Source organism: Macaca mulatta, chromosome 10 (genome assembly GCF_049350105.2).
Source record: "Macaca mulatta isolate MMU2019108-1 chromosome 10, T2T-MMU8v2.0, whole genome shotgun sequence".
Taxonomy (NCBI): Eukaryota; Metazoa; Chordata; class Mammalia; order Primates; family Cercopithecidae; genus Macaca; species Macaca mulatta.
In genome coordinates, this window is record NC_133415.1 from 67,629,724 (window position 1) to 67,652,795 (window position 23,072).

Here is a 23,072-nt window from a genome sequence, read left to right on the forward strand (position 1 = left end):
CATGCCGGTGAAGGCCAAGTCCACATCTTCAGCCTTGATACCTGCTTATGGCATGTATCGTGCTGCCTGTTGGACATCTCAGTTGGATGACCCTTTGTAAACACTGGCTTCTATGTGTGTAAAACTGAACTTACCTTGAAAGCAGGACAGAGAAGAGATTAAAATTGTAGGCTCTAGAATCAAACCTGATTCTGCCGGTTACTAGTGACGTTGCCATTTCTCATGTGTGAAATGATAACAGTGACCTCACAGGGTCACTGTGAGGATTAAATTCACAGTACCTAGAGCAGTGCCAGGTATAGAGTGAGTCCCCTGTGGTCGTTAGCTTAGCTTCAGTGAGTGTCAACCGCTGCCCTGGCCTCTCCCACCTTGAGCGCCAGCACTGCTACAGCTGCCACTCCCCAGCCCCCTCCCTCCCCGCTGCTCTCCTCATCTCGGTGAACCATAGCAGTGTGAGGCAACACTCAGCCCCTGGTGTTTCCAGGTGCCAGGCAGGCATCTTACATGTCACATCTCACTTGATCCTGGCTACAGCCCTTTGAGGTGGGGCCTGTTACTTTCTTCAGCCTCTATAGCAATGAAGCATCCAAGGTTAAATAACTTCTTCATGGTCTCAGAACACTAGAATTTGTATTCACACCTGCTGATCTCTGGACTCAGTCTCTTTGTAATTATGTTCTGCCTTCCTACCCCCTATAGGAGTTGGACAGAAACCTGAGGGTCATCTTTGCCTTTTTCTTTCTTTTTACCACCCCCATCAAAATGCCACCAGTTGTCAAGTTTTGTCAGCTCGACCTGCTGAGTATCAGGAGAGAGCTTCACTTCATTTTTTTTTTTTTTTTTTTTTGAGACAGAGTCTCTCTCTGTCGCCCAGGCTGGAGTGCAGTGGTGCGATCTCCACTCACTGCAAGCTCCGCCTCCCGGGTTCCCGCCATTCTTCTGGCTCAGCCTCCCGAGTAGCTGGGACTACAGGCGCCCGCCACCGCACCCGGCTAATTTTTTGTATGTTAAGTAGAGACGGCGTTTCACCGTGTTAGTCAGGATGGTCTCGATCTCCTGACCTCGTGATCCGCCCGTCTCGGCTTCCCAAAGTGCTGGGATTACAGGCGTGAGCCACCGCGCACTTCTTTATCCTCGCACCAGGATAATAAATTCTGGTTTTAATATCTAATGTGACGTTGTAACTGAGCACCTACTTTTTTTTTTTTTTTTTTTTTTTTTTGAGGTGGAGTTTTGCTCTTGTCTGCCAGGCTGGAGTACAGTGGCGATATCTCAGTTCACTGCAACCTCTGCCTCCCGGGTTCAAGCCATTCTCCTGCCTCAGTCTCCCGAGTAGCTGGGATTACAGGTGCCCGCCACTACACCTGGCTAATTTTTATATTTTTAGTAGTGACGGGGTTTCACTGTGTTCACCAGGCTGGTCTCAAACTCCTGACTTCAGGTGATCTGCCTTCCTCCCAAAGTGCTGGATTACAGGTGTGAGCCTCTGTGCCTGGCCAACTGAGCACCTGCTTTTTAAAAATTGAGCACGGTGTCAGGTACTGTGCTAGGCAAGAGACTACAACAGTCTGTAAGAGAGATGGGGTCCCTGTCCCCCCCAGGCTCCTGATCAGTAAGTGACAGTCAGTGTGTCACACCTGAGCATGGGGTTCTGAGCCCAGAATTTGGTAGTACCTAGGATCAAGGCAAACAGTTGACTTGGGTCCTGCTCTGTCATCTACTTAAGTTTCTACCACTAACTTGTCACTGTCTTCTTGTATTGTTCCTGCACCCATCTGTTTTCTACAGAACCCCAGGAGTATGTGTTCTTCAACAGTCCTGGCCCAAGACATTTTTCTGCCACCTCCTTTAAGATCAAGTTCAGAGTCATTAACGTAACATCCAAGGCTTTTCACTGTCTGGCTTCTGTTGTCCTCTTGAAATTCATATCTTGCCACCTCTCCTATAGCAAGCCCACATCTGATTTTACTAGCTTTCTTTGAGTTTCTATATCATGCAAGAGAAAGAATGACCCAGATTAGATATATGCTTCTTCAGGAAGCTCTGCTTGATCCTAGGTACTACCAAATTCTGGACTCAGTACCCCATGCTCATATGTGACACACTGACTGTCTCTTACAGACCCGGAGCCTGGTGGGGACAGGGACCACATCTCTCTTACAGACTGTTGAAGCCTCTTGCCTAACACAGTACTTGACACTGTGTTCAATTTTTAAAAAGTAGTTGCTCAGTTAAAATGTCACATTAAATATTAAAACTCAGAACTAGTTGCCTCCTTGAGACCATGCAGCTCACTAGTAGCAACAGTTGTGATTGGCAGCAGAGATTTTATTACCGAACTTGAATTCAAGTCCTGCCTCTGCTGCTTACGTACTCTAAGCTTCAGTTTCCTGCTTTGTTAAAAGGGATGAGAAATATGCTTTCTAAGGCTGGAAGAACAAGTGACGGAGGGCATGCTGACTGTCAAACACAGAACCTGTTTCTTTTTTTGTTTGTTTGTTTTTGCTGCCAGGGTTCCAGATGTCATTTTGCTTTTTTTTTTCTTTTTTTATTTATTTGTTTTTTTTATTATACTTTAAGTTCTAGGGTACATGTGCACAACGTGCAGGTTTGTTACATATGTACACATGTGCCATGTTGGTGTGCTGCACCCACCAACACGTCACTTACATTAGGTATATCTCCTAATGCTATCCCTCCCCCCTCCCCCTACCCCACGACAGGCTCCAGTTTGTGATGCGCAGAACTTGTTTCTATAAACAGTCCTCAGATGGTAGGTTTCCATCCGAACGCCCAGTGCTCAGTGTAGCATTTTTGGCTGTGCACACGTGACACTGTCAAAGCCAGCTCTACTGGTGTGCACACTGAGCTCTCATTCACAGAAAATAAAATCAAGAGTACAGTTCATTCCATTAGGGAAATGCTTAGGTTTTAAAAAGTATTTGATCCAGTGATTCTTTTTGACTATGTAAATATCTCTAGAAAGACTGAACTCTACTGAAGTGTGAAGATACCAACTTGGAATCCTTCCTAAGGTTCTGTTTAATTTTAACGAAGTCCTAAGACTACTTAATGCAATTGCATATGGGCTAGTCTTCATGACTGGCAAATGCTTTTCATTTAGATTTGTATGGCTGATTTCTCATGCTAAGGTACAGATTATTTTTGTTTGTCGGTAGAATAAATATATTGTTATCTAACAAGTTTCAATGAAATATTTAATACTTTTATTTTATATCACAAATTTGAACGTTGCTCATAAACTGAGTTAATAGGCGGTATTTTGGAAGCAGGCTGCCATGAGTTCACATCCTGGCTCCACTACCTATTACCACTGTGACCTTGGAGAAGGTGTTCAACATATCCAAACTTTTGGATTCCTCATCTGTAAAATGGAGATACTGTTTGCTGCCTTTAGAATTTGCTGGGTGGACGAGGGAGATTATGTGCAAATCACCCCACACAGCACCTACCATGTAAGAGATACTCAGTTCTGCCTAAAAACGCCACCATACTGTAGTCCCGGCTGCTCAGGAGACTGAGAGAGGAGGATTGCTTGAGCCCAGGAGGTCAAGGCTGCAATGAGCCATGATCACACCACTGCACTCCAACCTGGACAACAAAGCAAGACCCTGTCTCAAAAAACAACCCCAAAACGAAATCCACCAGACTTCTTACTCTCAATATTTCCCCACGTTATTAAACTGGAAAGAGAACTATTTGAAGTGTTTGTTCGCTCATGACTAAGTAGTTGTTTCCAATCTGAATTTTGCACATTATTCAAGGAAGAAGATTTATGGTGACTTTTCTGTAGCCAAGCTTTTTAGCTGTATCTGCCCTCTACCACAACAGAAAAATGTATAAGCTTAAGAATTATAGTTCAAGCGTGGTGGGGTGGGGGGGTGGGGTAGCTGGCAGTGTCTAACCCAACCCCAATCCCAACCCTGAAAAAAAAATGAAGAAATACAGTTTCTGCTGCTTAATAAGAATAGTTAAACTTTGCAATAATTAAATATAATATTTGATAAGAAATCAGCTTGTGTTATTATTTTAGTGAGTTGTTTTAAAATTCCCGATGACCTAAATCCCTTTATTTTACCACCACTATGAATCTGTTCACAATCTCACAACTCCCATAACTCCTGTGTTGCATAACTATTAATTACAGCAGGAACTTGATGAACCTACATGCAGTATAACTATCTATAAAGTAGTAAAGATGCCAGTTTGATTACTGTTTATAATTATTATTGGTACTCAGTTATTTACCATGATTATCTTGAGAAGTGTGAGAAGTGTAAAACATAACAGCTAACTTTTTGCAGTGGAGTGTTTGTTTCATGAAATTATTGGGAAATGTAATATTTATAAAAAGATGTTTCAATTTGTGCATGGCTATTGGCTTTTAAGTACCTTACTGCTTTTCTCCTGATATTCCTTCCTATTAAATGCTTTCCTTAATTGATGTCTGTGCTCTCTCTCTCTCTACCTCCCTGGCAGTCTTTTCCCTATAAAAGGACCCATCTGTCTAAGGTAGAGATTCTCCATTTTTATATACTCTTCAATGCTAAGCTGCATGGAGTAGACGTGCTTCTCGTTTAGAAGTCTTGTTTAACTCTGCTTTTTCAATACAGTTTTTGTTTTGTTTGTTTTCCTTCAAGTAAAATCTGTTCTTTTCAGCCTGAGTTCAAGTACCCAAAAGTATGTCTAATTCCTCATCATAGTCCTAAAGCAAAGAATGCATTTTAATCTTGCTAATCCATGGTAATTAATAGTAATATTTGGAAAACTGATGCCCTTTTGAATATGTGACTCTGTATAGAGAGACTGAGAGAGAGAGAGAAAAGCTCTTTAGAAAAGTGACTCATTTTCATTTGATTTTATTAGACTTGAATTTGAGAGGCAACAGCGTGAAGAACTTGAAAAATTAGAAAGTAAAAGGTAAGCCACATGGGGTTCAAGTTTCAACACTACTGTAGTCTGGATTCCTGTGTTAATATCCTGGACTGATTTCATCTGCGTCTGCTTCAGTACTTCGCTCTTGCTCTGTGTCTGTTATTTACATGTCTAATGACTGCAGGTCTTTTAGTTTTGTTTTGTTTTTGTTTTTGTTTTTGGAGTAGTTGGTTTTTCTTCAAGTGTAAATTTTTTTAAACAGTTCGTCTTCAAATATTTATGAGAAACGAGAAGTAGAGTCAGTAGGCAAATTTAACACACCAATTAAATTTAATACACCAAAATGTATTCATTTAAAATGTAGTCAAAAGTAAATCTTCTCTTAATAACATCCCCTGAGTTTTTAAAAAGCCTGAAGAATGACAGTTTCCCTTCCTTCTACCTCCCTGCTTTTAAAACATCTTTCCTGATACTGTTTAGCCGTTTGTATTTCCCCATGTATAATTTGCTTTTCTTATTCTTTGCTCACTTTTCTTTTGTGTATGGGGGCACAGGGTGGAGGGAAAAATGGCTGTTTCATTGATTTGAACAGTTCTTTATATGTTCTGAAATAATTCTTTACCTGATAAAACTGTATTTTCTCCTTTTCTGTCTTTCCTGTCCTATTTAACCAGCCAAGACGTAGACCAAAGATGACAATTAGAGTAAAAACTAAAACTATAGAAAATCTGCAAAGTAAATGTTTATTTTGTAGGACCTGGAGTTTAAATGTCACAAATAAATGGTCTTAGTTTCCAGCATCATCCAGGATAAACATTTGGTGGATAAGGAGGTGGAGGCCGTGTATTCCTGATCTAACTCCATGCTCTTCCTCTGGAGGCCATCCCAACCCTAAACTTTATGGTACAGTGCCCTGTGGAGATCATTTGTTCTCCAACAGAAAACACAACATGTCACCTCCCCACCAGCCTGCAAAATTACGCATGTGTATATTCTAATGGAGGCTCCAGTTAGTTTCAGTGTTATGCACTAATAAACTAACATTTTGGACCATTTGATGATCACCATTTGTCCCAAACTAGTGATTAAATGCTACGTAGTATGTAGTTTTTTAGCTGGAACAGTAAACTGTCGATTATCATGACTTTGATATTTGACCCCAATGAGATGAGGACAGCATAAGCATTTTTATTTAATGTTGTCTTGTAACTGAACTTCTGTTGAGTTTTAGTCATTGGGCTGAATAAAGTTATTCACATTTAATTTAAATTGGGCATGGTTCTTTCTCTTCGAGCTCAGGGGCCTTTTAAAATTATATCATGCATAACACATTATGATTATAGGCTCTACAAAGAAATGATATCAGAAGCCACTTCAGGAGTATAGGCAGATGATATGTTAGACAGTTAAAAAATAAAAAAATTAAACAGGATGCTGCTGGAAATTTAAAGGAAAGCAGTTGCTCTTCTTTTTTTATTTTAATGGAGGCTTTGACCTGGTCGTCTGTGCATTTTCAGAACATTTCAGTAAAGTTAGAGCAACATTTGAACAACGATCAGATAACAACCAGTCAGTGTTTTGCATTTCAGGAAACTCATAGAAGAAATGGAGGAAAAGCAGAAATCAGACAAGGCCGAACTGGAGCGGATGCAACAGGAGGTGGAGACCCAGCGCAAGGAGACAGAAATCGTGCAGCTCCAGATTCGTAAGCAGGAGGAGAGCCTCAAACGCCGCAGCTTCCACATCGAGAACAAGCTAAAGGATTTGCTTGCTGAGAAGGAAAAATTTGAAGAGGAGAGGCTGAGGGAACAGCAGGAAATCGAGCTGCTGAAGAAGAGACAAGAAGAAGAGACCTTTCTCCGTGTCCAAGAAGAACTCCAACGACTCAAAGAACTCAACAACAACGAGAAGGCTGAGAAGTTTCAGATATTTCAAGAACTGGACCGGCTCCAAAAGGAAAAAGATGAACAGTATGCCAAGCTTGAACTGGAAAAAAAGAGACTGGAGGAGCAGGAGAAGGAGCAGGTCATGCTCGTGGCCCATCTGGAAGAGCAGCTCCGAGAGAAGCAGGAGATGATCCAGCTCCTGCGGCGCGGGGAGGTGCAATGGGTGGAAGAGGAGAAGAGAGACCTGGAAGGCATTCGGGAATCCCTGCTGCGGGTGAAGGAGGCTCGTGCCGGAGGGGATGAAGATGGCGAGGAGTTAGAAAAGGCTCAACTGCGCTTCTTCGAATTCAAGAGAAGGCAGCTTGTCAAGCTAGTGAACTTGGAGAAGGACCTGGTTCAGCAGAAAGACCTCCTGAAAAAAGAAGTCCAAGAAGAACAAGAGATCCTAGAGTGTTTAAAATGTGAACATGACAAAGAATCTAGATTGTTGGGAAAACATGAAGAGAGTGTCACAGATGTCACAGAAGTGGCTCACGATTTCGAGAAAATAAAGCCAGTGGAGTACAGGCTGCAATATAAAGAACGCCAGCTACAGTACCTCCTGCAGAATCACTTGCCAACTCTGTTGGAAGAAAAGCAGAGAGCATTTGAAATTCTTGACAGAGGCCCTCTCAGCTTAGATAACACTCTTTATCAAGTAGAAAAGGAAATGGAAGAAAAAGAAGAACAGCTTGCACAGTACCAGGCCAATGCAAGCCAGCTGCAAAAGCTCCAAGCCACCTTTGAATTCACTGCCAACATTGCGCGTCAGGAGGAAAAAGTGAGGAAAAAGGAAAAGGAGATTCTGGAGTCCAGAGAGAAGCAGCAGAGAGAGGCGCTGGAGCGGGCCCTGGCCAGGCTGGAGAGGAGACATTCTGCGCTGCAGAGGCGCTCCACCCTGGGCATGGAGATTGAAGAGCAGAGGCAGAAACTTGCCAGTCTGAACAGCGGCAGCAGAGAGCAGTCAGGGCTCCAGGCTAGCCTGGAGGCTGAGCAGGAAGCCCTGGAGAAGGACCAGGAGAGGTGAGACTGGGAAGGAAGGGTGTGGCATACAGTGGGTGCCAAATGAGTGCTCATTTTTCACTCCTCATGTTGTGTTTATCACTTTTTTTAAAGTTATTCTTTTAGCCTTCATATTCTCTAATACATAGGCACATGCTTGTATTTGCCAGAACTGAGGAAAGTACCCCTAAACTTGTATTTCTCCTTAGTGTCCTTGTTTTAGAATTGTTGGCCTAGAATTGAAAAACACAGGAACAAAAGCAAAGCCCATGTTCATTATCCTACTCACCTATGGAATGCGTGTGTTTTAATATTTTGATAACTGCAAGACTGAGAAAGTTTCCACTTTGATTTCTCCTTTCCTTCTTTCTTATCTCCCCTGCCTGTCTCCCTCTCTTTTCTCTTTGTTCTTCCCCTTCCGTTCCCTCCTTTCTCTTCCATTGCATCTATTTCCTCCTCCTTTTTCTTCCTTTGCCCTCTCTCTTTCCTCTCCTTCCCCTTTCTTCCTTCCCCCCTCACCCCTTTCTCGCTTGCTCCCTGTCTCTTTCCTTCTCTCCCTATTTTCCGCCCTCCTCCCTCACCTCGTTCCATCTCTGCTTCCCCGCCCTTTCTTACCAATGGTTTTGCATCTTCTCCATGACTAGCACTTGTTGAAGTAAGTATCATCCCTGGAGTTCATGGTTTGCATACAGGCTACTGATTTCTACAACCTGTTGGGAATAAAAAATAAATACTTTTCCCACCCCTATTGAGTCACAGTATTTAAGAGGAGGCCTCAGGACTCTGCATTATAAAACAATCAACCAAACCAACAAACAAAACTCCAGATGATTCTGAACACAGTGGGATATTAGAACATGTTTGGTGATTTACTGGTATTATTTTTGTTGTCATGAAAAATAAAACTAGGAAACTAGCACTCTTGTCTTGTAAGATAAGAATATTTATCTTCCTTCACCTATTTTCTGTCACCATGCTTACCAGACCATAAGTTCTCAAAATGAATAGTACGTGAATTTGAGAACGCCTTTTTTGGAGCCTTGAAGACATGATGACAAGACTTACAGAAAGGCCAACAGCCACCTGGGTGATGCAAACATCACCCGATTTGGAGACTTGCAAGAGGAATTTATAGCCTGGTTCAGCCCCTTCCTATCAAGATGGTAGGATGTTCTTACCTTGGGCAGGATCTTTCATCGCTGGGCCTCAGTGTCACCACTTGTATAAGAAGAGGATGGATGAGATCACAGGGTCTTGCTCTGGGTCCAGGCTGGAGTGCAGTAGTGTGATCATAGCTCACTGCAGCCTCAAACTCCTGGGCTCAAGCAATCCGCCTGCCCCAGCCACCCAAATGGCTGGGACCCCAAGTATATACTACATGCCTGGCTTTTTATTTATTTATTTAAAGATATGGGGTCTCCCTGTGTTGCCCAGGCTGGTCTCAAACTCCTAGGTTCAAGCAGTTCTCCCACCTGAGCCTTCTGAAGTGCTGGGATTATAGGCATGAGCCACCACTCCCTGCTCAGTTGAGATCTTAAGCTCAAATTGGAGAGCTGAAAGCTTGCCCTCTCTGCAGTACTTCCCCCACCCACAGCACCTCCTAAGGGGGCTGCACCAGAGGCCCAGTGTACTGGCCAGGACACCCCACCTTGGCATTTAACAGACACATGGGACCGGTTGCTGATAACAAGGCAAGACCCACTCAGAAGTGTTACTGTAGCCTTCACCCATCACACTGCCTGAAAAGGTCAGGACAACTTCCATTCAAATGATTGGGTTATGCTATGGATTATATTTACCATCACTGTCTGGTAGTTCCCTCAGGCAAAACAGCAACAAAGTAACAATCAAAAACCCTAATGCTGTTATTTCAGAGAAATAGGTTGGGGGTTTAAGAAAATGATTGCAGGTATGTTATGTAAATGAAATTGCTAGACAAAGATCCAGCCCCAGGAAATTTAAAGTAGTGGAGGGCACACTCTCAATTTGTAGCCTGTAGTGTGCAATAAGAATGCAGCATGAGCTTTTAGCTTGATGTCCTTGGCTTTTGTCACCTGGCCATTTAGTATTAATACTGTATAACAGCAGATACAGTATTGCAGTTTCCACAGAAGTGATTACACAATGTGAGTGTTCCCTCAGAAGCCAAGTAAAAGGGGCTGTTAGCTTCATGAGTTTTCATGAAGTAGACTTAGCTAAGTGCTAATTCAGGCCAACAGATTCCGGGCGCTGTGTTCTGACTGCAATGCCCCTACAGCTTTCTATGGGAATTTCTGTTGTGCTTCATTTTCTCCCAGGGTTCTCACGGCTAAGGCAGGATTCACCATGCAGCCTGACTTGGCCCCTTGTAAAATTCCACAAGTGTGAAATACTAAATTCATGTGGGACCAGACTGGACAAGAATGTCCTGAACTTGGCTCTCCCATTGCCTTCTCAGTGCTTTATGAACCAGGTTTAATCCACTTTCCTGCCTTTCTTCCCACCACCTGCTCATTCCAGCTGCCCCATTGACATGGATCAGGTAACCCAACTGGAAAGGCCTCCTGTCACCATAGCAGGGATAACAGAGGCAAGTTGTTAATACTCACACTTAATCCTGTTTTCTTGTCAGAGTCCTTTAACAATGGCAACGATGACAATAGTCATGAGGCAAGCCATGAAGAATAACTGTGTGTACCTCAGATCCTGCTTTAAATGCTGTGTGTGCATTGTCATTTACTTTTCCAATAAAGAGTGCCATCGTCTACAGCTTACACATGAGGGAACTGAAGCCTGCAGTAGTTGTATGACCATTGGGGATGAATGTCACACCGTCAGAAAGTGGCAGAGTTGTAAGTCAGACCTCAATCTTGTCACCCATCTCTGAGCCACTTAGCCCTCTAGTCTTCTGACCATGCGTCTGCCACACAGGAAGGCCAGCTTGTCCCTTGCCACCCATTTAAATCTCACTCAGGCTTCAGGATACCACTCAAACCCTCCTTTGCTCTGTGGAATCTTTTTCACTGGCCACTGGCCCTGTGCTGAAGGGCAATTCTTAACAACCCCAGCAGGAGTTTTCTTAACTGTAAACATTGCTAATTGCCTGCCGACATCCAGCTCATTTGTTTTGTTTTGTTTTGGCCATTGATAATACCCTATTAATATTGCTCCTCAATTCTTTGCCCACCACCAGGCCTCTGACATCATTTTTTTTTTTTTTTTTTTTTTTTTTGCTTATGTCTTGTCTTTTGAAAATACTGTATGTTCCGCAAGTGGATGCTCTAGAAGTATTTGCTAATCAATAGACCAAGAAAGGGCTGAGTTAAACTGGGCACAGCCTCGTGTGGGTCTCCTGAGTGCTTACCCTCATGACCCTGTGATCCATGTCGGAAAGTTCAGAACTTGGCTTTCATGTTCAAGATAGAGCAGTCAGATTGCTGCTGGTGACACCAGAGGGTTGGCAACATCATGGTGTGTTGGCATCTGAAGGCAGAGTCTCTGATTTTTAGAGCTGAAGGAATTGAGGAAGATTAGTTGACGCTCTCATTTGATCCATGAGGCAATTGAGACCCATGTTTAAATAACTTCGCCAAGTTTACACAGTGAGTGGACTGCAGTCTCATGCTTCCTGAGCTCAAATTCACTGGCAAGCTTGGCCCTCTGGCCTGATGGCCCTGGATTCAAGTATGCCTGGGCCAGTGGGAGAAAGACCTTACATATATTTGACCTCATATAGATGTATCATTTATCATTGGAGGTAAATTTTATGGTTTATTTTAGTTTCTCATGGAACTCAACCTACTTTCCTAGGCCTGTCTTTTCTGCTTCCCCTTCCCACGCCCTCTGCCTCCGCGCAAAGTGGATGCCTGGTTTTCATGGCCTGCCCCATTGCTCATATTGCTTTCTGCACTTAGATAATCTTCTGCCATCATCTCCAAATGCCTCCATTCCCACTGGCCTCTGGAGACTCAACTTAGAACTGCCTTGACTGAACTTTCTCCTAGATTTGTGGTTTTTAAAACTCTTTAAAATATAGATCTTTTTCGTCAAACGTAAGTATTTACCAGAACCCTGATATGTAGTCCACAACCAACTCTTGTTGAAGCAGGAGTTACAGGCCTCAGAATCCTACACACCTACCTCTAGGACTTGTTTGGAGCACAGTGGAGAGATCTTTGCTCTTGATGGTCAAATTTACTCTACCTTCTGGATGCCTCCAGTGCTCGTCCTGAACCCTTCTTGTGGCCCATTGGCACTTTATGTCTTGTCTTATGGGTATGTGGCACCTTTTCTACTAGAAGGTAAAGTTCTTTGTACACAGAGGACAGATCTTGATCCCCCATGTTGTCTAAAACAATGTCTCACACAGTAAGGATGATCAGGAAATACTATTAATGAATGAATTATGTGGCTCCTATCTGTGTAGGTTAGAATATGAAATCCAGCAGCTGAAGCAGAAGATTTATGAGGCCGATGGTGTTCAAAAAAGTCATCATGGGACCCCGGAAGGGAAGGTGGCTTCTTCCAGCTTGCCAGTCAGTGCTGAAAAATCACACCTGGTTCCCCTCATGGATGCCAGGTACTGGACATGAAAGTGATTCCAGGCTTCTCATTTGATGTGACTCAAGGATTCATTGTTTCTCTATTGAACTACTTTGTATCTGGAGGGCTGTATTAAGGGCAACAGGTAGTACATGTGCTTGAGATGTGCTCTGCCTTCATCTGCCATTGGCCTGCCAGTGGTAGGGTAAAGGGTGGTTTCGAGAAAGTCAAGGACTTGAGACCTGGCTAGCCAGATCCATCTTGTTGCAGGTACAGTTGTCCCTTGATATCTGCATAGGATTGGTTTCAGGACGCCTCTTTGATACAAAATCCACACATTCTGAAGTCCCCCTGTTAGCCGTCTGGAGCCTGCAGTTAGAAAAAGTTGCCCTCCTTACATGTTCAATCTGTGTACAGTTGTGGATATGAAACCACTAATAGGGAGGTCCAGCTGTATTTATTGGAAAAAATTCACATATCAGTGGACCTGTGCTGTTCAAACCTGTGTTGTTCAAGGGTCAAGTGTGGTTTGAATGAGAGGATGGAATGAAAAGTTGCAGGGGAACCAGCTCATCCAGCACAAAGTGAGACAAGGCCAGGTTGACAAAAACAAAGACCTAGAATTAACTTAACTATACCAAGGAGGAGGACCTTGTGTTGACAGTTAATTTATATGTCATGGATTACTAATAGATGAAGTTTGTTATAAAAACTAGTATATTCAGAATGATTGTGAGTATAATATATCTATATCTAATGTTACTTTAGTTAAGTGATTTTCAGCTTAGGTGGCCTTGTGTGTTGCTCTGTGGCTTAGAGCCCTTAGAAAAATCAGCTTAATTATTCTTTGCCTATCAGAAAACAATGATTATTATTCTTCACTCCATTTAAACATGGAAACATTTGAAATTGGGCAGTCTTGAACCCTAGATGTTAGGAGATATATATTTGGATATCAAAATGTACTCAGAATGGCATGAGCCTCATATCCCACAGGGCTAGTTTCAAATTTAAGTGAGTATCAGGGGTGATAAGTTGTAAATGGCCTTCACTCATGTTCAGTAGCACACAATTTTCAGTGGCACACAATTTTGTTTTCAATATTGAAAGATAAACATTGCGCTTTATTTGGGCTCTTTTACCTAAAATTTTAATCTCTTTGCCTAGCATTTTAGAAAATCTTTTCTCTTTGCTCTGTAGTATAGAAATGATTACAGGATTATGCGTGTGTTTATGCAGATTTACTTATTTATTTAGTGAATGTGCTAACATATAAACATGGAAACCATTTAATTTAAAATAATCCATCCGGCTGGGTGTGGTGGCTCACACCTATAATCCCAGCACTTTGGGAGGCCGAACTGGACAGATCACCTGAGGTCATGAGCTTGAAACCAGCCTGACCAACATAGTGAAACCCTGTCTCCACTAAAAATACAAAAATTAGCCAGGTGTGGTGGCGGGTACCTGTAACCCCAGCTACCTGGGAGGCTAAGGCAGGAGACTCACTTGAACCCGGGAGGCGGAGGTTGCAGTGAGTGGAGATCACACCACAACCCTCCAGGCTGGGAGACAAGAGTGAGACTCCATCTCAAAAATAGTAATAATCCATCTAATCAGTACCTGTAGAATTGGAGGAGGGGAGTCTAGAACAGAATGACTTCCATTTGGGCACTCTCTGCCACTAGAAAGATTTTCGATGAAGATAAACTTCTCTAGTGTCTCTGGTTCCTCCAGGTGGAATGACCTAAAAACAGTGAGGTGGAACGACCAGAGATTAGACCAAAATCCACTGAGGTGGTCAGGGCTGATAGTTTTACTTCATACAACTTCACCTACATTTTATGAGATATCAGATAATAAGTTGACACTGCTTCAAAAGTCAGCGGTGTTTGGCCTCATCTCTATCCTGGCCCTGTCCTAGGCATTTTGGAAGGCAGAGACCTTTAAGATGTGGTCTTGCTGGCTAGGCACAGAGAACCCATTTAGAGAGACAAGACAGACTGGGAATACAAGTATGCAAGACGTTGTTCAATCTGAATGAGGAAGATTCGTAGAGAGTATGTCCATCTCTTGCTTATTTTTTTTTCTTTTTTGGTAATTCTCATACATGACCTTGAGATGTGAGAAATAACTATCATCTGTATTATCCTTTTCTGTATGAGGAACCCAAGGCTCTGTGAATAAAATGTTCTGTCTTGGTGTCAGATCAGAGACCGCAGAGCCTTCTGAAGCCAGTGACTGATTTCTCCCATCCTACAGCAAGCATTCCACTAAGGACTTGGATAGGATCACTTAGTCTCCTTTCCATTCCCAATAGTCTATTACTTGTTCAGTTCTGCCTCATTTGGGCAAAAGCCAGATGGTGAACACGTAGCACCAGATTTCTTAAAAAAAGTAAAAATGTTGAAGTTCTCAAGTTGTTGTTAGGCTTGGCATTTAGAATGAGATTGCTCCCTGTCGTGAAGGGCATAGTAAATAAAGGATCTCAGAATGTCCTGTGCGGTTAGAAGTGTCAGTTCTACTCCATCTCCATTGTGTTTCAGGATCAATGCTTACATTGAAGAAGAAGTCCAAAGACGCCTTCAGGATTTGCATCGTGTGATTAGTGAAGGCTGCAGTACATCTGCAGACATGATGAAGGTAAGCTGAAGGAGCCAAATAACACGAAGTAACACATTCATTCATCTTTCTTTTTTCCTTTTTTCTTTTCTTTTTTTTTTTTTTGAGACTGAGTCTTGCTCTGTCAAGCAGGCTGGAGTGCAATGGCACCATCTTGGCTCACTGCAACCTCCACCTCCCAGTTCAAACGACTCGCATGCCTCAGCCTTCCGAGTAGCTGGGACTATAGGCGCCCGCCACCACACCTGGCTAATTTTTGTATTTTTAGTAGACAGGGTTTCTACCACCATGTTGGCCAGGCTGGTCTCAAACTCCTGACCTCAAGTGATCCGCCCGCCTCGGCTTCCCAAAGTGCTGGGATTAGAGGCATGAGCCACCGCACTCAGCCCATTAATCTTTCAAGATGACCTTGAAGATAAGTTTTTGGGGGTAGTGGTGGTGGGTTCTTTTGTTTTCCAGTGAGAAAATTCAGATGTGGAATGTTCTAGAAAAAGTATTAAATATTACTTGGGCAGAATGTAACAGTTTATAAATAGTATTAATTCAAAAGTAACTTTATTTTATAGTTTTATAATTCTGTGACAACTTTTAAGCGATTATAAAGTCTAAAATACTTTTAATTCTACATGCAACATTCTTCTGTTTTCTTCCAAAATACTTCCAAATTCCATATTTATTTAATTTACTAATTATCCAAAATATAAATAGAATTTTGACTTTTAGAAGATACATATTTGTGACAAGTCTATATTGAAATAAAGACCGTGCATTTCTATCCTGCAAATTAAGAAATGCCCTAAGGAAATCTTGTTTTTAATACTATTCTTAGAATTTTAGGATTAGGAGTAATAGTTCAGTTCTCTGATGGCAGATGGATCAATAGAGTCGTGTTTATCTTGGGGATATAAATTATTTAGAAGGGTTGTCATTGTTGAATGACAAGTATGTTTATTTAGATTTCCATTCCCATAAATACTTGTAATCGAATCAGTCCCCCGCCCCATAAACTTGCTATAATTTAATATAGAGGGCTTTTTATTTTCTTTTCAGGATAATGAGAAACTTCACAATGGCACCATTCAACGTAAACTAAAATATGAGGTAGGTAATGATTTTTCAGATTGATAGGGTCGCCTTAAATTATGGCATGCTTATGTGATTACATTTTCTTAATGTTTAGTTGCATAATTAGAATTTTGAGGTCCCAGCGAGATTAATGGCTAATAGGGAAGGCAAGCTATTATACGGACTTAAAATTAAACGGAATCCTGCAGATTGAAACTGCTTTGACTTTATTTGAATGGCATGTAGCTGTGGTGGAGCTTTGCCCAGTTTTTCATTTGTGACAGTATGTTTTCCCTTGGTCTGCATTTAAAAGGCAGAATTATATAATCAGAATCAGATATGGGGTTTGGAAATGAAACTCCGTACTCCTCCTGTCCATTTTATAGACTGTGAGTTGGCAGTAGTACAAAGGAAACACTCTTGATTGATTAACTTGTTTCTCTGGTGGATTGTCAAACCAAGGTTTATTTGGGCATGCAATTTGTAAGATTTCACTGGTATTTTCCTCCACTAAGAGGCATGTCCCTCCCATATATTTGTAAATTTTAAAAAATCAACCCCCAAAAAATAGTAGGTGATGGAAATTTTCCAGATAGTGTTCATACATTACTGAACAGACAGCAAGAGGTGGATATTCACAGAGGCTGAGCTGACTTTGGCCGCAGCCACGCCCTCCTGCCAGTCATCCAGTAATGATGTGAACTTCCCCTGGATACCCATCTCCCTCCTCTACAGAGCAAGCCACTGGCTTTCATTTCTTTGTGTCCCCAGTAGCTTGCACATAGCGGGTGCACAGTAGTCCTTCCGTGGTGATGACTTGTAGATAACAGTAATGGTAATTCCCGTTAATGTTCATGGAAACATTTGATTCCCATGAAACAAACCAAAAGGAGAGAGAAATGTAACCTGGGCTAGAACACTTGGGCATTTCTTTTGGCCTTGCTATCTGATTTTCATTAAGTTTGCCTTTATTGCGTTTTGGACATATGATCATGGACTTATTTTCATAACTAAATTTGACCTTCTAAACATTGAATCAGAGGGCTTGGAATTTATTGTAGGGAAAACGAAATATTAGATCAAGAAGTGGGTACTGTGGATCAATCCCATACAATGTATTTCTATTAAAATTCTCAGTGATTTATAATATATATAATATGGAAAATTGATGTTCTATGGATGAATCAGATAATCAATTCTTTAATCATGTATCAATACGAATGGCTTAGGCTTTTTATTTAACCTCTGAATTAATCTACCCAATGAAACCAATGACAAGAATCATCATGTGCAAAAGAATCACAGAAAGAGATACCACATCCCCATTTTCAACTTTTTTTGACACCTTGAACAGAAAAGGCAGTTTTGCCCAGCATGGTATCTTGACCCACTTCTGCCCAGAGATGCCACTGAGACTTCCAGCCTCATTAGAGAGGAGAGGAGGGAGGTGGATCAGAACGACCCCTGGGATCATCCCATGCTGTGGAGCATCTCAGGCCCTAAAATAACTTCCTCGGCATCACAAGAGAGAACTCACCAGCAAAGGGATCAGTCCTCAGTACCTGAGGTATTCCAGGACAGTGAAAACAAATATTGTCATCCCGAGCCTGCTGGCCATTTTGAACCAAAATGTTTTAATCTACCTAAAATCTCTTTTCTTAATGAAAGTAACACCGATGATGCAGAAGATTTTCAGAGTAAGTCAGAAAATTTCAGTGAGCTGATGACTCATAAAGATGAACACAGTTTGAGAGTCAAGTCCAGTTGGACTTTGCTGCAACACACATCCCAAGAATTGTCTATAAATAGTGGAGGCAAGCAGGCCAGGCAAGGCAAGGTGCTCCGCTTGGTTCTGTCTGAAGGCATTTCCCATGAGGAGAGAGCATCCTGCAGTGCCCTGCAGAGTGTACTGGCCTCTGAGTTTTATAGTGAGCAGCAAGGTGAGGAAGAGTTGGATGCTAAAAAAATGAGCTCATCAGAGTCACTGATCAGAACAGAAGGAAACAACGGACTGGGATATTTTTACCACAAGTTCTCAGACCTTTATAAAGATACCAGCAGTCACCTGCTTCAGGCTGGCACAAAAGCGATCAGCCAAGCCAGGCTCGTGGGGAGTCTGTGTGCCCCAAGGGGGCTCCCCTCCCAGGTAACAACATTCGTCAGAAGCCTGCCATTTCTGAAGCACTTAGCCCCACACATGCCTTTGAAGATTGACATGCAGTCAACAGAATCTCATTCTCCGGAAGCTGGGTTTGGCAGCAGCAAGAGCGAAGCTGCAGAGAGCCTGAGGCCAGCAGAGGGTGCGGCGCCTTACCTGGCGTCTGCCTTTGCAGCTGCAGGTTTACCGGGTTCCTCGCCAAGCTCTGTTTTTCACCTGGAATATGAAGATGCCAGAAAGAGCTCTGCATTTAAGCAGAGCCTTGTGCAATTCCCGGACCAAATGCTGAAACTTCAAGAGTGGCCTTTGAAAGACCTTCTTAGGCGTGTGACTTGTTCTCTACCAGAACCTTTGGGCAACATGAACGAAGTCAAAGGCATTTACTGGCTTGCTGTTGCTAACTGCACGGCACCTGACCCTCAACCAGCGTGTTTGCTCCTGCTTCAGTCAACTTTATGTGCTTTGGTCCTGTCAGATAGTCTCCTTGGCTCAATGAGCATTTTTCATGCTCTACCTCTCTCAGGTCTACAGGAGATTCAGATTGGCTTTGGTGGACAGAGTATTCGATTCCTGAGCTCTGCAGAGGGTCTTCTGCTCACTGTGTTCAGTTACAACAAATACCTGTCTCAACAGCTGTGTCGTGACCTCCTGTGTGTCCTGATGCCGGAGCCTGATGCCGCTGCCTGCGCTAATCATCCCTTGCTCCAGCAAGATCTGGTTCAGCTTTCTCTTGATTGGAAAGCGGAAATCCCTGATTTAGTTTTGCCAAATGGAGTTCAGGTGTCATCCAAATTCCAGACTACCTTGGTTGACATGATTTACTTTCTTCATGGAAATATGGAAGGCAATGTCCCTTCCCTGGCAGAAGTTCAGTTACTGCTCTATACAACAGTGAAAGTCGTGGGTGACTCTGGCCGTGACCAGTGCCGGTCGCTAGTCCTTCTGAACACCCACATTGCACTGGTGAAGGAAGACTGTGTTTTTTATCCACGCACTCGATCTCAAAACATACCTCCTCCAGGTGCACAATTTGATGTGATCAAATGCCATGCTTTAAGTGAATTCAGGTGTGCTGTTGTTCCAGAAAAGAAAAATGTGTCAACAGTAGAACTAGTCTTCTTACCGAAACTCAAACCTTCAGTGGGTTCCAGAAATAGTCCACCTGAGCACCTTCAGGAATCCTCAGATGTCCAGTTGTTCACCACCCCATTGTATCTTCAAGGCAGTCAGAATGTCACACATGAGGTCTGGAAACTTACTTTCAATTCTCAAGATGAGGCTCTTTGGCTAATCTCACATTTGACAAGACTCTAAGGTGGAGACTTTTAAAGATGCACTACATGTTTTTTGAGATCATAATAAAATAAGCATTGTGAAAACAGTCAAGGCAACATGAATATCTCTGTGTAGCTAATTGAATTGGAACTGGAAAGATGCAGACCTCTGAAATTGAAAATGTAAATATTTTAAATATCTACAATAAAATAAAAACAGCTAATAGCAGAGCCCTGATAAAATATCTTTATGACCACCTTGCTTCATTTTCTCGAAACTCAGGCTTATAAATTTGTGCCTGCCTCGTTATTTGTGAGGTGATTAAAGCATTTCTGATTGTTTGGCTTCATGTCGATTTATAGTGGGGTGGCTTGGAATCTGTCTGTGCCTGCTGGATTCCAGCAGGCTAATTTGTGCTGCCTGAAAAAGTGTCCAGTCTGGCAGTGACCTTCATTGACATCCTTGGTTTCAGCTGTGATTAGGATAGTTATGTAGCAGAAAACATTAGTGATGCGTCAAGCTTCCTATGAGGACCCAGGGATTTGAAGTGTCCTCCCATCACCATGATATGCGGAATCGAGACAGTGATGCATGCCCTGCAGTGTCTTCTTCCTCAGTTAATTGCCTTTACCTTCCTCCTTTCATACTTCTTGATGATTCCCTTCTAACCCTTGCTATTTCAGCTCCTCACTTGTTGGTGTGCCTACGACTATTCCACCTAACCCATATCCCCCACCACCACCATATTCCAGTTCTTTCTCAGAACTTTTGTCTCTCTGTCCTGTAAGTCTCTTTATCTCAGAGTCTCACTTTGTTCTCGTGGCTTCTTTCTGCTGTCTTGTCAAATATATAGTCCCCTTAGAGGCACCTGCCTCTGGCATCTCACCCAGCCACCACTTACAACCTTTGATCGAGGTCTCCTGCTGGCCCTGGCCCCAGCTGGTCAGTTCGGTGGCCTCCCTTCTCAGACAAGTTCCCTGCTGCATCTGCCCAGGGTGGGGCTTCTCTCTCCATGAAGGTCCACCCAGTAGTCAGCTGCCTCCTCCTAGGTGAGAGGCTTCAAACTGTGCTCTTCAGGGTCTCTAGCTCCTCTGATCAACCCTTTCAGTCCCCCTCTGTCCAAAAATCCTATCAGGTTACACGTTTTGTATTTGTTTTTAATTTCATCTGACCCTAGTTGCTCTGCCACTGTTCTCCCCTCTCAGGTGTGTGTTCTCCTAAATCCAGAGTTCTCAGAAGGAAGGAGATGTGCTTCTGCCTTTGCTTCTGTCTTGCTCCGCCCACTCTCCATCCACTCTCAGCCGAACCATCTTTAGCCCACGGTAGCTCTCAGTGGATGTTGGACGCAGCTGAGTGAGTCAGTGATTCTGCTGGCATGGAAGGGGCATTTTCTATTCTGGTCAAATCTCTGGATAAGTGCAACATAAATGTTGTAGTGCCTTCTTCATTTCTGTTCCTAATCAATGACAGAAATGGTGTCAAAGCTTAACACACGCAGAAACTTACTATCTTCTTTTGGCCAGGAAGTGCTCGTCTTCCCTCTTTCCCCTGTCGGAGGAATTGACAAGCTACCTACACTGGGTCTACATTCCCACATATTTTCCTCTACCTAGTGTTGCAGACACCAACAGGAAAAGACAGGGAATTGAAGAATGTGTTACGATCTGCAGACCGGTGGCTGCAGCCATGTCTGCTTCTGACCAGTGGAGGCATTTGGTTTTTTAAGGCAATTGGATTCTCATGTTTTTAGGTTGAGCATGTTTTTGTCACTTCCAAAGCACCCTCTACCCCCATACATAAATACTGTTTTACCTTATACCTAAAGGCTTTTAACTCGTTGATGAGGACATCATTAAAATTAGTCACTAATTTGTCATTATCTTAGTTGGTAGGTCATCTTCCATTATGAACAAACACTCCTAAAACGTACCATGGTTGTTTTCTAATATCTTAGCAATAATATTTCTCCTAATTTATTTTTTTTTTACTTTTTAAAACTAATATATTTTGCATTCCTTTTTTCTTCTTAAGTTGTTCCACCCAGTATTTTCTCGTATTTTCTTGATAAGAAAAACAGAGTTATACTGCAGTAGTCTTGTGCAAGTTAACAAAGAAAAACAATTAATGATTATGAAGGGCTGAGGGAATAGACTTTAAGATGCCAGCAGAGGGATGCCATGGTCAGGAAGAAGGGAGTGATGAATAAACAGTACATAATTTTAACAAAGAGTATTAACTATTAGACAGATGTGCTTATTCGCACAGGCACAGAAGCGTAATTCCACCATGTTGTAAATCATGGTCTTTAGGATTTCTCAGAGATGGAACATGCAGCAGATATGAGCATTGTATAAAAATCGTATCACTCATTATAACTTCTGCAGTCTGCTTTATGATCGAAGAAGGCCACAGTGAGGATCATGTTCAGATTGCACCACATAATAGAAGCAGCTTGCAGCATTCAGATTCCGCGTGTCACTTCTCTCACCTAAGCATACTTTGTACCTTGAGATAAGATATAGTTCCTGGGTGTGAGAGTTTGATTTACTGTCTGTGAAATAAGTATTAAGGGGGTCGTGATGCCTGTGAAAGCCAGTGGAGTATTGTTGTTGCCATTATCCACTGTGGCTTCAATCCTAGCGGCTCCCTCTGCTGCGGCTTCAATCCTAGCAGCTCCCTCTGCTCATTTCTTCAGGAGTTTGTCTAAGCCCACGGCACCCCTAGAGTGGAGCAACTATGAGAGTCAGAGTATTCAGCCTACTGTAACGACATCTCGGCTGTCATGAGTTTCTGAATCAGAAAAAAATAGACGCATGCATTCTTAGTTATGTGGCATTCTGCATTGTTACAGTATAGGCATAAACATTTATATTGTGGGACTTCTTAATACATTCTAGACAATAACTCTTTGAATACTTTTGAAATAGTGATTTCATCTGAATTTGATTAAAATCCATTTTGCGCACAGCTGCCTGTTTTACAGACTTGTGGTTGGCAGGATGAATTTATTTAGTCTTTGTTGAAAAACATTTCAAAACAGTGTGTCTCCCTGTTCTCATTACTTTAAAAATGTGCTTGCATCCCTTTGGAAGAGAGTACTTAAGCCTTCCAGCAGTAGTAATTACAGTAATTTTTGCTTACATTCTCTTTCCCAGATGATTTAAAGCTTTGTATGATAAATAGATTAGAGCCACTTTTATTAATGCTTCTTTGATGATCAACCCAGCTTATTGGATAGACCAGTTTCTAATGAGGTCATTTTGTTAATTTAGTTACACAATTTCCAGTATGTAGCTTAGACAACTCTGCCTCATTCCTTAGAATATCTCCTGTGACAGATGTTATATCAGTCTGCGATTGCCAAATAACAAACAACCCCCCCCCCAAATTTCAGTGGCACATTAAAAATGTTTTTATTTTATTCTGCTGCTTTGCAAGTAGATTGGAGTGGCTGTGCTGTAGGCTGCAGGTCATCTGTTGCTCAGCCAGGGTTGGTCTGCTCCGCACATGTCATTTTGGGATCTCTTCAGAAGGGGCAGTAGCCATCGTGGTGATGACAGAAACACAGAAGGGCAGTCCTGCAAGCCTTTGCCTGTGTCTGCTAACAT

General features: G+C 42.5%; 1 protein-coding gene across 25 annotated transcripts in view; it reads left to right on the top strand.

The window, feature by feature from the left end:
- Positions 1 to 23,072, top strand: part of KIF16B (kinesin family member 16B) — a 314,850-nt gene that overhangs the window by 199,435 nt on the left and 92,343 nt on the right. For 7 of the 25 annotated variants that reach the window (XM_077951161.1, XM_077951163.1, XM_077951159.1 and 4 more), the window contains 7 exons: positions 4,501 to 4,533; positions 4,888 to 4,941; positions 6,486 to 7,844; positions 12,229 to 12,381; positions 14,891 to 14,987; positions 16,017 to 16,067; positions 17,386 to 19,706. In XM_077951161.1, the coding sequence (XP_077807287.1) occupies positions 4,501 to 4,533; positions 4,888 to 4,941; positions 6,486 to 7,844; positions 12,229 to 12,381; positions 14,891 to 14,987; positions 16,017 to 16,067; positions 17,386 to 19,503 (3,865 nt within the window). In that variant the 3' untranslated portion in view covers positions 19,504 to 19,706. Of the gene's footprint in view, positions 1 to 4,500; positions 4,534 to 4,887; positions 4,942 to 6,485; positions 7,845 to 12,228; positions 12,382 to 14,890; positions 14,988 to 16,016; positions 16,068 to 17,385; positions 19,707 to 23,072 lie in introns of those variants that run through there. The other 18 variants (XM_077951171.1, XM_077951174.1, XM_077951176.1 and 15 more) reach the window with 3 other exon arrangements.